Source organism: Phragmites australis, chromosome 5 (assembly GCF_958298935.1).
Source record: "Phragmites australis chromosome 5, lpPhrAust1.1, whole genome shotgun sequence".
NCBI lineage: Eukaryota > Viridiplantae > Streptophyta > Magnoliopsida > Poales > Poaceae > Phragmites > Phragmites australis.
Window position 1 is genome coordinate 4,722,141 of NC_084925.1, and position 12,129 is coordinate 4,734,269.

General features: G+C 48.8%; 2 protein-coding genes across 2 annotated transcripts; one reads left to right on the forward strand and one right to left on the reverse strand.

Annotated features, from left to right (window-relative positions):
• The first annotated feature begins 3,044 nt into the window (after positions 1 to 3,044).
• LOC133918528 (transcription factor MYB44-like) lies at positions 3,045 to 4,238 on the forward strand. Its single transcript, XM_062362433.1, has one exon. It carries the CDS (start codon positions 3,135 to 3,137, stop codon positions 4,011 to 4,013), a length of 879 nt encoding a protein of 292 aa, XP_062218417.1. The 5' UTR covers positions 3,045 to 3,134; the 3' UTR covers positions 4,014 to 4,238.
• Positions 4,239 to 7,987: 3,749 nt separating this feature from the next.
• LOC133918529 (probable cinnamyl alcohol dehydrogenase) lies at positions 7,988 to 11,866 on the reverse strand. The gene is made up of 4 exons (XM_062362434.1): positions 11,569 to 11,866; positions 10,722 to 10,835; positions 9,703 to 9,930; positions 7,988 to 9,026 (listed from the first exon to the last, which is right to left on the reverse strand). Exons 1-4 carry the CDS (start codon positions 11,655 to 11,657, stop codon positions 8,354 to 8,356), a joined length of 1,104 nt encoding a protein of 367 aa, XP_062218418.1. The 5' UTR covers positions 11,658 to 11,866; the 3' UTR covers positions 7,988 to 8,353.
• Between the last annotated feature and the right edge of the window lie 263 nt (positions 11,867 to 12,129).

The window sequence follows — 12,129 nt, forward strand, 5'->3', positions numbered from 1 at the left end:
ACGACGCGTCTTCATCGCAGCACGTCATCGCAGCTCTTTCACGACACATCTTCATCGTAGCTTGTTTAGGCACGCGACACGGTAGGACAGATTACTTTTTTGACCCGTCAGCTCGCGAAAAATTAAAAAATCTCAAAAAACTTACTTTTATCCAGAATCGAACACACGATCTTATACTTAGTAGTCAAACACATTACAATTACACCACATATCTTATATAATATTATATCTAAACAAATTATATAAAATATTAAAAAATAGAAATAATTAAATAGATCGTACTATACCGACCCATCCTGTCACAACTCCAACCCGATACGATCCAAACCGTAGTACCGTGCTATGACTAGACTGATCTAAAATGATCGTACCCCATATGGGTCTATTTAACCGGCCCACTTGACCACTTTACTCACAGTGATTAAACGGTCGGTAAGTCGGCACGTTTTTTATTCTCGCCACCGGTGCCAGCACCGGCCGTACGAGTACGACTCGTGGTGCGTCAGAGCGGCAGGCAGCAGCTAGTGAGCAAGCGCACGTACACGGAGACACCTGGGCCGCGGGAGCTGCTGAGCTGTGCCCATAACTGCCATGCCACCCTCCACGAAATCGCGCCGGCTTTTATTACCCGCGCGCCCCACCCCCCGAGAGATTGCGCTCCAGCCTGGCCCCCGGATCCACCCTCGAAAACCGCCGCGCCCACCCTACGTCCCCCTGTCGTCTTCCGCCCCGGCCCCCCGTCCACCCGCAGCCCCACTCCCATATCTCTGACACGTGGGTCCCGAAACTCGAGGGCCTCCCTGTCAGAGAAGGCGGACGTCTCGTCGGCGCTGTTGCGGGGCAGGCCGAGCCGAGCCCCCAAACCGTCGCGCACAGCGGTCGTACTGCCCAGCTTGTACGCATGTACGGGTGGGGCCCCGCGCGCGTGGGATCTGGGGTGGACGGGCTCGAGTGCGACTCATCAATTCGGCGGGATGGGCTGCAGTTCGGGTACACACTGCACACAATGCTGCTGCCCTTCCATAATTTTAATTTGATTCCAGCTCCAAGGGGGATGGATGTATCGATGGACTGTGTTGGATGGAACTTAGAGTGAGTTTGGCAGCGATTCTCAACCCGCTTCTGACCGAAAATTGAAGAATCTGTACCAAACGGTTTTCTCCCAACGCGATACGTAGGTGGATCAGTCCGTAGCAATTCACATTTCAATATAGGCACAGTGAATCGTTCAAAACCATACTTCACTGGTGAATCTAACCACCCACATTTGAACTTCTTCTTATACTTGAGATGTAATTACTCACTTTTGCCATGGATTCATCCCCAACCAAAACCTATGCCCCCTTCCCCACTTCCCGTTCCGAAATGCAGAGCAGAACCAGCCCCTCTCCTCTCGCTCATGAACACCAAACGATTAGAGTTGGCACCATCGGTCCTTGGTGTCGCCCGACGACCCTCCTCCGTTGCTCATCGACGTCGCCTGACGATTCTCCTCTGAAACTCCTCGCTGTCGCCCGACCCTTCTTTGTTGCTTCTCACTGTCACCTGCTCTCCCTCGTACGCTGCTCGACACCTTCACACTGCTAAGACCATCCCTAACCATATTCCATTTATTTTGTTCCCTTCCTAATTCCCATTCCTTTTATTTTCTCTCATCTCTAACAGTTTCCCTTTGAAGGGAATCGCGAAAGGGAAATGAGAGATAATCCCGTTTTGGAGGGAATGACCTTGGGAATCCCGTCGTGAAGGAAAACCGTTGGAGCGTTGAAGAGAATGAAAATCATTGGGGTTAGCCTAAGGGAAGCCGCCGGCAACTTGTCTTCTCCTCGCCGGATCTAAAGGGCGCACGAAGGGAGGCCACACTCTTTGCCTGGGTTATGTTCCCTACATGGATCCTGTTCCTTGCTAGATCTAGGAAGCATTATGACGAAGATAATATATACAAGTCAAATACATCTTATATATAAGTCCAAATACATCTTATATATAAGTCAGCACAAATAAACGGATAGGGGTATAATATTCAATTCAACACTATACTCTCTTTTCAAGAATGAGAATTCAATTAGCTTGCCAAACAGTTTCACAGTTAAATCTGATTCATCAGAGAAACATTTATAGGATGAATCTAAATCCAGAGCTACGCCAAAACGTGGCCTTACTTATCCAACCACTAGATAAGCACATTGTCGCCTCACTCTCTCGTCCTTCATATATTTTTGACATCATCCTTTATCCACAAGAAAACGTGATTCTGGTGGAATTTCAGCAAGAATGCGTGCAAGTTGTACAATGTAAGGCTAGTTTGTTAGGGTTTTGGATTTTTTGGAAAATGTTTTGCTTCTAATTCTCACCTCAAACATTTATTTGAAGAGGTAGAATCATTTTGTGCAATTGTTAGATGTATTCTGATTATTGGCAAAGGATAAAAGTTGTAAATGAGAATTAGTGATTCAAAAATAGGAGAAATCACTTTTGCCTGTTTGTCCCTCATAGAGTAAAAAAGACAAAATGTTTATCCTATTTTGAATTCAAATCCCTCGCCAAAAACATCGTTTCACACGAATTCAACATATTCTAATTAGAATCCAAAACTTTTCTCCCATCACATCGGACCCTAAACAGGCGCTGAACCTTTTCAGCCTCAAATGAAGTAGCTAATGCTAGTACTGCCCACGATCCGTGTAATTCAAAGCTGTAACAAACACTGCAACAAGTAACGCCAATTTACCCGATTTTGGCTGGTTAGGCTTAACGGCCTCTTGTGTTTGACGGTACGGAATCCGGAAACAAACTAACGATTCAAAATTCAAACCGCCCGCGGGGACCCCCATGATTAACAGCCAAGCGGCCACGATTCCGCTCACTCATCCACAGCGCTTACACACTGCCATGTGGGGCCATTATACCGAGGACCCCACCTGCCATTCGGGTAGCGAAAACGACGCGCGCCCCGATCATGAGGTGGCACCTCGCCAGCTGTACCCCGGTGAGCAGCCACCGGCCGCTCCCGGTCACCCTCCGGCTATATAAACCCCCGCCTCGCCGTCCCCTTCCTCTCGCCACCGATCGAGACGTCCCAATCGAGCTAATCGCACACCGCCGTTGCAGACGGGAGCAATCCGTATCCGGCGATGGGAGTGGAGTCGGAGTGCGACAGGATAAAGGGGCCGTGGAGCCCCGAGGAGGACGAGGCGCTGCGGCGGCTGGTGGAGCGACACGGGGCGCGGAACTGGACGACGATCGGGCGGGGCATCCCGGGGCGGTCGGGCAAGTCGTGCCGGCTGCGGTGGTGCAACCAGCTGTCGCCGCAGGTGGAGCGGCGCCCGTTCACGCCCGAAGAGGACGCCGCGATCCTGACCGCGCACGCGCGGCTCGGGAACCGGTGGGCGGCCATCGCGCGGCTGCTCCCCGGGCGCACCGACAACGCCGTGAAGAACCACTGGAACTCGTCGCTCAAGCGGAAGCTCGCCACCGCTACTGTTGCCGGCGACGGCGAGGAGGAGCGGCCGTACAAGCGAGTGAGCCCTGGGCCGGGGAGCCCGACCGGATCGGACCGCAGCGAGCTCAGCCACGGCTGCGGTGGCGCCCAGGTCTTCCGCCCCGTCCCGCGCGCTGGCGGGTTCGACGCCTTCAGCGCCGCGGACGTCATGCGGCCCCCGCCGCGGCGAGACGAGGACCCGCTCACCTCGCTCTCCCTTTCGCTGCCGGGGCTGGACCAGGGGTCGGGGTTCCACCACGACAGCGCCCGGAGCCACTTCCAGGAGCTCTCCCCCTCGCGGTCCCCGTCGCCTTCGTCCCTGCCCTCTCCCCCACCGCCAGCGCCGCGGGCGCAACCCTCGCCCTACCCGTTCAGCGGCGACGTGGTGGCGGCGATGCAGGAGATGATCCGGGCCGAGGTGCGGAGGTACATGTCTGGCCCCGGCGCCATCGGCGAGGCGTGCATGCCGCAGCTGGTGGAGGGCGTGATGCGCGCCGCCGGGGAGCGGGTTGGCGTGGTCACTCGCCAGTAAACAGTTAAACCAAACCAAACCAAATCAATGCGAAGCATTGTGTTGATTATTACGTGTCAAGTAAGATCCGATCCTGTGTAGTGGTAGTACTAGCCGTTCTCTGTTCTGCACTTAGGAGGAGCTGGAGCTCGTTTATTCTTCAGCAGCTGCTCCGAATTCGGAAAACAGCAGAGTGCTGCCGAAGTCGGAATGGGAAAAGGAAATGGAAGAAGAGGTTGCTAATAATCGAGCTTGCCATTTCTATTTCTGCACTCGAATGTGTTGATGGTGAGGTGTCCCAAGAACTTGCAGCTTGCAATGATGCAACGCGTGCCTGTGGCAGATCTGCTCTGACTGGAACGCACTCCTACGCTCCCACGTCGCAGTACGAATGCGAGCGCAACCAGAACAACAAAATCCATTCACATCTACGTGTCTTTTTTTCTTTTGGAAGGAACCGGCAGCAGAGCTGCCCTATGTAAATTTGAAGGCTGATGATCGAAATGATCGAGAGAGCATCTTCGGTGGGAAGGAGATGATCCATCGAACTTGGTTTAAGAACTTCAAGGCAAGGAGAACAATTTGACGGACCATCTACTTATCATAAGATTTCCGCATGCGTTTTGCTAGCGTCGCCTTTGGCGGTGGAGTGCAAGGGATCCTCGCGTCCCCCTACCAAAGGTGAATTCAGATGCTTTGGTGGATCGGAATTAACCCTCAAACTATTAAGGCTTCCTTTGGAAGCAAATGAAGGTAAATCTAGGGTAGGAAAATTCTAAGAGATTTAGATTGCACTTTATTTTCTAATGCGATTTCTTCCCTTCTTTGCCACTATTTGGGACGGTGTGTGACATGGACGCCCAGAGCACGGAGGTGAGCACCTTGTTCTCGAAGGTGGCAGTGGGGGTGAGCCAGGCGGAAGAGTAGTGGCTGGAGGCGATGTGAGTCGTGTGGGTTGTTGCGTGCGCGGCGAGGAAGGGAGTGGAGACGCTTGCTTGCATCAGGGGCGATAGAGGCGGAGGTAGTTGAGCATCGGGGCTGAGAGAGAGGCGGAGGTAGTTATGACTCGACAGGGTAAGATTCCTGATCTGTCGAGGCGTGGATGCTTCTCTCGTGGAAATGAAGGGGATTGAGCCGTGAAACTGATGTTATTCGGGTATCCAAATAGTGAGGTCATCTGGTCCAGGGGAGCTCGCCTAGGGGGCTAGCGTAGATCCCCACTAAGATTGGGGTTTCCAAACTCTTATAATTGTCCACCAACCATGTGGGCACGGGATTATGCAAGAATTGAACGGTTTTTGTGCCATTTCAATAATTGTTGGGAATAAGTAGGCTACGCTAAGAAAAATTAAAATTTTCTAACACGTTTAATTAGAAAAACATACGAGGAGTAGATCATGAATCATTACCGCTAGACGCGTAGTGCAGCGGCAGAAGAGTCGTGTACATCCATGAAGAGTAAGTAGTCGACCACTTCATCGACTACAAAGATGAAGAAGTTGATCTAGTCATAGTGTTCTTGTCGCCGATCAATACTACAGCAACGGCAACAGCATCTCCACAATATCCATACGTATAGAAACGAAACACCATACGTCGGTGTGCTAGCACTACGTCCAGCTAAGATTTTGTATGGAGTTTGAAAAGATGTGGTGACCAGAATTTTAACGATCAAATCAACTATTACACTCACGACTCATGTCTCTTCTTATATAGAGTAAGTTAATAAGCCTTTAATTATATTAAAAACCTATAATAACTTTAAAACTTAATTTACATTTAATCATATTAAATCTTATTTACAGATTTAGTCTACCTATACGATCGCCTGTCTTAGAATACATCATAAACATTAATAAAATTATTACGTTCCAAGCGAGGGCCAGAGACATGAATCTCCATGGTGTAAGTGAGGAAACAGAGCGGTTGTGTTGTGTGCTAGTGTCCCCGTGGCAAACAAACCATTTGAACCACACTGATCAGCAGAGTTGAGCTGTGCACTGGCTCCCAATCAAGAGAGCACAAGACGGGTAGTGATTGATTTCAGCTAGCAACAGGTGCGCAGTGAGCGGAGGTAGAGGTAAGAGAGGACGTTAGCAGCAACAGCAGCAGCCAGCTGTTCTAGTTCTGTGCACCTTAACATACTTGTACACAACAGTAAAAGAGAGCGCGGCTGCCATGTTTTTTTTTTAAAACAAAACCGGAAATAGAACTATCCGTTATATTAAATTAGAAAGAGGCTCGACGCATAAGATACTATATCCGTCATCAGTTTTTATCGTAGCAATTTTGATATTATGTTTTTTTTTAAAAAATTATAAATATTTAAAACTAGACAATACTAATAAAATACATTTTATGACAAATTTAATGATATAAATTTTTTAAGTATCTATAATTTTTTTTAAAAATATCAAATCAAAATTACTACAGTAAAAATGATGATAAATAAACGATAATAAAGGAAGTATAAAGAAAATACACCACAGACCCGCGAGTCAAAAGCAATATAATTCGCGGTTGCAATTGCAAGCACAACATGCCTTTAATTTCTAGGCCCTGTTTGGGGAGCTTCTGGCAGCTTCTGCTTCTCAGAAAAGCTGAGAAGTTGAGAAACTCCTCCAAACAGGCTGGTTGCTGAGGAGCTTTTCTGAGAAGTAAAAGTTAGTTTATGGTAAAATGAACTAAAAACTGAAAAGTTGGCTGAGGGTGATTTTTCTGAAAAGCTGGTATGCTGAGAAACTAAAAATTAAGCCCATAAGTCAAACCGCTTATCTCAGAAGCCATAAGCAGCTTTTCAGAAAAAATCCATAAGCTCCAGCCCTCCAAACAGGACCCTAGCCGGATTTGCAGAAATGTATGGTTGTTGCGTGTGCCAACGGGCGGAGGGAGATCTGCAAGGCTCAGGGATGTGCTAAATGGTATTTTTGTTTTAACGGTTAGATTGTGCTAAATGGTAAGCTAGTTTTCTTAAGGAAAGTCGTTGCTGTGTTTCTAGTGCTGGGCCAGAAGTATACTAGGTCTCCTAGTTTAGTGCTCCGTGTGGACGGGCCTAACTGGCCTTAACCATCAGGCTAGAACTGTATCGGACTCGAACTATCAGGATCAATGTAAATCGAAACCAGGCCTACTTTTGAACTCGGTCCTGCCTCCGAAACAGTCCCTCTACATCAGTGGACTAATGTCGGATCTCTGGTATTTATAGTCAACGTGATTTTGAACTCTGGCTTCGAGAGAGGATTATTTCCGGTGTCGCCGGTGTCATTCCTAAGCTCAAGAGGGATGTAGGCTGGCCTGGTGATGGTGGCAGAGTCGGGAGCAGGGAGGTGGGGATGCCGCGGGAGGCAGAGGAACATTGGTTGGGAAAGATTGGGATGGGACGAGCTGAGATGGTCAGGTTAGCGCAGGGCGGCCGGCAGCGGGGACGCAGCAGAGACTAAGGGCGTGTTTGGTTTGGCGCACCAGCGGATGCACGCACCAGCGGATGTAGGCATCGGCGTATACGCTCCGCGAGCTGCGCGTTTGGATGGCGTGACGAGCTGTGCGAGGCTGCACCCGCTCATGCAGCCATACGGCCGGCCGCTGCATCCGCGCATGCGCTGGAAATGGCCGTAGGTCGCATGCAGGCTGGCCAGATGCAGCAGTCGACGGCTTGGACCCACTCGTCAGCGACAGCGAGCTTCCTCATGCAGCCTCAGATTCAATCTACCAAACACAAATTCAAATTCAATCTGCATCCACTCATACAACCAACCAAACACACTTCTTTTCCAGAATACGGATCCCCTCAGGCTGCTTCCCCTCATCCAAGATATACGATGCAGCTCTACGAAACCTCGTGCGGGCATCCAAACACACCCTAAAAGAGGTGGGGGAGGTGAGGGAGCGAGCACTGACTTGGTGGAGAAGAGAAGAGACTGTTAGCCTGTGCCTTGGCTGAAGGCAGAAGAAAGAACCATATCCGTTGGATTAAGATCGGACGTACCGCATCCATCGACTGTAAAGAACGCTGAAATCAGTCGATTGAAGATTAGGTCCCTAAAAACACTTAGCATCGTCTAAAAAGGGTAACACAAGCATGCAGTGCTACACATACTAAGATTGTTCGCCAATTATGATAGTGGTATACTCCAAGTATGACACATCGGTATTAAATCCGAAATTATATCACGCATCCAGCTGCAAGCCGAGCTGAGCTGGTCTCACTATCACTCCATCAGCACTTCAGCAGTCACTCACCCAAGGGCCTTGGCATGCAAGCACAAAACGCAGCACTGAAGAAAGCAGAAGCGCACACGGTCTCGACAGAAACGAACGTTACAAGGGTCCAGGATCACACATCACGCAGCAGTGCAGCACCGTTAGTTGCTAGCCGGCTCCGGCTCCGGCGCCGCCTCCTCAATGTTGCTGCCGGCGACGTCGACGACGAAGCGGTAGCGCACGTCGTTCCTCTCCAGCCGCTCCAGGGCCTCGTTCACGTACCCCATCTTCACCACCTCGATCTGCGATGTCAGTCCCTTGTCGACGCAGAACTGCAGCAGCTCCGCCGTCTCGTCCATGCTCCCGATGAAGCTCCCCGTGATGGCCTTCCTCCCGAGCATCACCATCGGGGACACGAAGCTCAGCGGCTCGCCGATGACGCCCAGCAGCACGTGCTTGCCGTCCAGCTTCAGCAGCGCCAGGTACGGCTCCAGCGGGTGGTGCACGGGCACGGTGTCGATGATGTAGTCCAGCGAGTCGGCCGCGGCCGACATCTCGTCGGCGTCGGAGCTCACCAGGTACGCGTCCGCGCCCAGGTGGTCCATCGCCTCGGCGCGCTTCTTGGACGACGAGCTGATCACCGTCACGTGGTGGCCCATCGCCTTGGCCACCTTCACGCCCATGTGGCCCACGCCGCCGAGCCCCAGGATGCCGCCGCGGAGGCCGGGGGCCGTCAGGCCGAAGTGCTTCAGCGGGCTGTACACTGTCACGCCGGCGCACAGCAGCGGCGCCGCCTGCTCCGGCGCCAGACCCGCGGGTATCTTCACCACGAACCTGCACGAAAATGCATTACCATGTTAATCTTGAACTCTAAAAACCATTTAGAGTCTCCTTCCAGATAAAAAGTAGCCATTCTTATTGTTGCAAATTTTACAAATATCAAAGATTGCATGAAGAGTAGTTTATCCTACCAGAATTCACAAATCAAAATCATTTTTTTTTGCTATCTCAGATTCTCAATGTGAGGTCGGATGGGTTGTGGGGCTTAGCCACTGACTGAAAAAGACAGTACACTAAACTCATAGAACAGTTGTGGATCAAACAAACAATAGGCAATGTCATTCTCATTTCTCCCAACAACCAGTGGTTTAGGTGACCATTTTCCAGACATGAGTAGGTGAGGGTTCGGATCCGGATTCTGTGGAGATGGTTCAACTTCACAAAGTGGAGTGAGTAAAGCAAAATAAAGCTTATTTTTCACATCACACTCCTGACTTGTCACCACACCTTTATGTCCTTGCAGAAAGGCAATTTTCTCAATGATAACATCTTCCCATACGCATACTTTTCTCCACCTTATCTAGAAGGATTGGACTTCATCCACCTTCACAAGGCCCATATTAAATTGCTTATTCTGTCTACAACATCTTTTTGTGGACAAAAATGATCTACAACATTGACAAGGTAATGACGCATTGTGCATGCTGCGGGTTTTAGTGTCAGTACTCACTTCTGGTCGACGATCATGGTGGCGGCGAACCCGCCCTGAGTCGGCCGGCCGTCGGTGTAGACGTCGTTGTACGACCAGATCCTCTTGTTGCAGTACTGCTCGACGTTGGCCTTGCAGGGGCGGCACTCGCGGCAGCACCCGATGATCACCCCAACGCCGACGACGTCGCCGACGCGGTGCTTGGTCACCTCGGGCCCGATCTCCACCACCTCACCGACCACCTCGTGCCTGAAAAAAAAGTTCAGTCATCAGCAAACGAACCCATAATCACCAGTGTGCATTTTACAACATTATCAGTTCAGCAGTGGGGTTGTTGTGCTGTCAGGAAAAATTCGGTGAGGTTTGCTTTACTCATGGCTCTGAAAATGATGGTAACTCTTTACCAAAAAAAAGAGGAAAATGATGGTGACTTTCTTTCTTTCAGGAAAAGAACATAATGATGTAGTTTGTAAAAGGAGAACAAACTACTAAAGTGGTGCATTATGCTGTGTTCTAAAGAATGCGGTAAACTGGCGCTTGACTGTAATCGACAACTAACCCACTATAGGGGTGTGATTGTTTTGTTTTTTTGACGAAAAGCAGGAGAGCTGCCTTTTCATTCATTAGTAGAAACAAAGTGGTACAAGATGACCAAAACAAAACACCAGGTAAAAGGCTTACTATCTAAGTATGGTTGCGGGTGTGATTGTGATATATGCCTCCTGTAAATATGGCAAAAAGGAAAATCTGAATGTGAGACCCTGGTGGATCCATATCCAAATGTGCACTCCTGTGCGGGTTCAATCAGATATACACCTAAAGTTTGGCTATGTGATTTTTCATCAAATTGCTAAAACTTGTTGCTTTCTGTCCTGTTACACTTATCAGAAAACCACATGTCAAGTTGAATTGAATACTTAAACTTCAGTTTATTGTGGAACATACTCGATTCCAACTACTTCTAAAAACTGTCCATCGACGCGGGCACACAGCCAATCTTATCTTATCTAACATGATATCATCTATATGGATGTGCTTACCCAGGGACCATGGGGTACTTTGAAGCACCGAGCTGGTTCTTGACCTGGTGGATGTCAGTGTGGCAGATCCCACAATACAGCACCTTCACCAGCACATCTTCAGGGCCCGTCTTCCTGTTGTTGTCACCACAACACCCCCATACAAAAAAAGAAAATGGTGTTGCTTAATTCTTGCAGAAGAAGAGCATGTTGCAAGTCGATTAGATAACAGTTGACAACATGAGAAACCACCAGATTTATTTTTTCTGAAGGAATATAAATAACAATGGCACAATCCGAAGTACACGGTTCATATCCGACGGCTCTTATATAACAGGAGCGTGTTATCATTCATTCGTAAAATAATCAAAAGGGATGGCTCTGTCTTATTTTTTGGTGTGAGGATCAGTGTTATTATTGTGAATAAAATGGATGGTATGCCAGTGATGAATAAAACGGATGGTATGACAGTCTTCTTTTTTACTAGTCAATCAATTACTCTATACTAAAGTGCCTGGGATCTCTGGATTCTCAGGGCCCGTAGCACTGTAGCTACTGTTCATGTGAGACCATATGTATACATATATATATATGTACATATACGTATAGTCTACGTATATGTATTTGTATACAAATACAAATACATATATGTATCTGTATACATATCCATATATGTATCCATATAATACATTTTTTTTAGAAATTCCAGAAAAAATAGCGAAAGGTATAATAGTTATACAGATAAATCGGCTGAAATAATCTAAAATGCACAGAAAAATATCTATATCCTCAAAACCTGCAGGAGTTGCTACTACACTTTGATGAAGAACTCAAGAACAGGAGTGAGATGGTTGGCATGCGCGCGTACCTGACGGTGTAGGAGTAGGGAGACAGGTGGCCGGTGGCGTCCCTGGCGGCCCACCCGACCACCGTCTTCTCCGAAGCGAGGCTCCCCATCCCCTCTCTCTCTTTCTCTCTCTTCGAAGCGAACTAGCAGGGGATCCGGAGGAGGAGGAGACGATGGAGCAGGGCGGGGTGCTGCGATGGAGACGAGGAATGGATCTGGGGGAGAAGAGATGTGCCGGTGGTGGTTTATAGCCTTCACAATTCAGAAGAGGAAGTAGTGCTCCTTTTTTGGTAGGAGACTCACAGGACAGGAGTGGCGGGTGGTCAGGATCTTCTGTAACTGAATCTTATATATAACGTTAAGTATTTATGACCGAGGAGTAATAATTTATCAATTAACAAGATAATGTGTTAAGCACAAAATTTTCTTGATGCCCCCAAAGAACATTGCTCCAAAGTCCAACCACGCGACACGCCGGGTTTGACAATCGGAGAGTAGTAGTTTGGGTTTTTCTTTTCTTCATCAATCATGTCACCATTTTTCCGACGCAAATGTCGAAGATCCTGCATGGGACGAAAGGGC

Excerpts from the sequence above, each read along its gene's own strand:
- LOC133918528 (XM_062362433.1), top strand. The coding sequence starts at position 3,135 with ATGGGAGTGGAGTCGGAGTGCGACAGGATAAAGGGGCCGTGGAGCCCC.
- LOC133918529 (XM_062362434.1), bottom strand. The coding sequence starts at position 11,657 with ATGGGGAGCCTCGCTTCGGAGAAGACGGTGGTCGGGTGGGCCGCCAGG. Across the intron at positions 10,836-11,568 it reads CCCTACTCCTACACCGTCAG|GAAGACGGGCCCTGAAGATG; the intron begins GTACGCGCGCAT and ends TGACAACAACAG. Across the intron at positions 9,931-10,721 it reads AAGTACCCCATGGTCCCTGG|GCACGAGGTGGTCGGTGAGG; the intron begins GTAAGCACATCC and ends CTTTTTTTTCAG.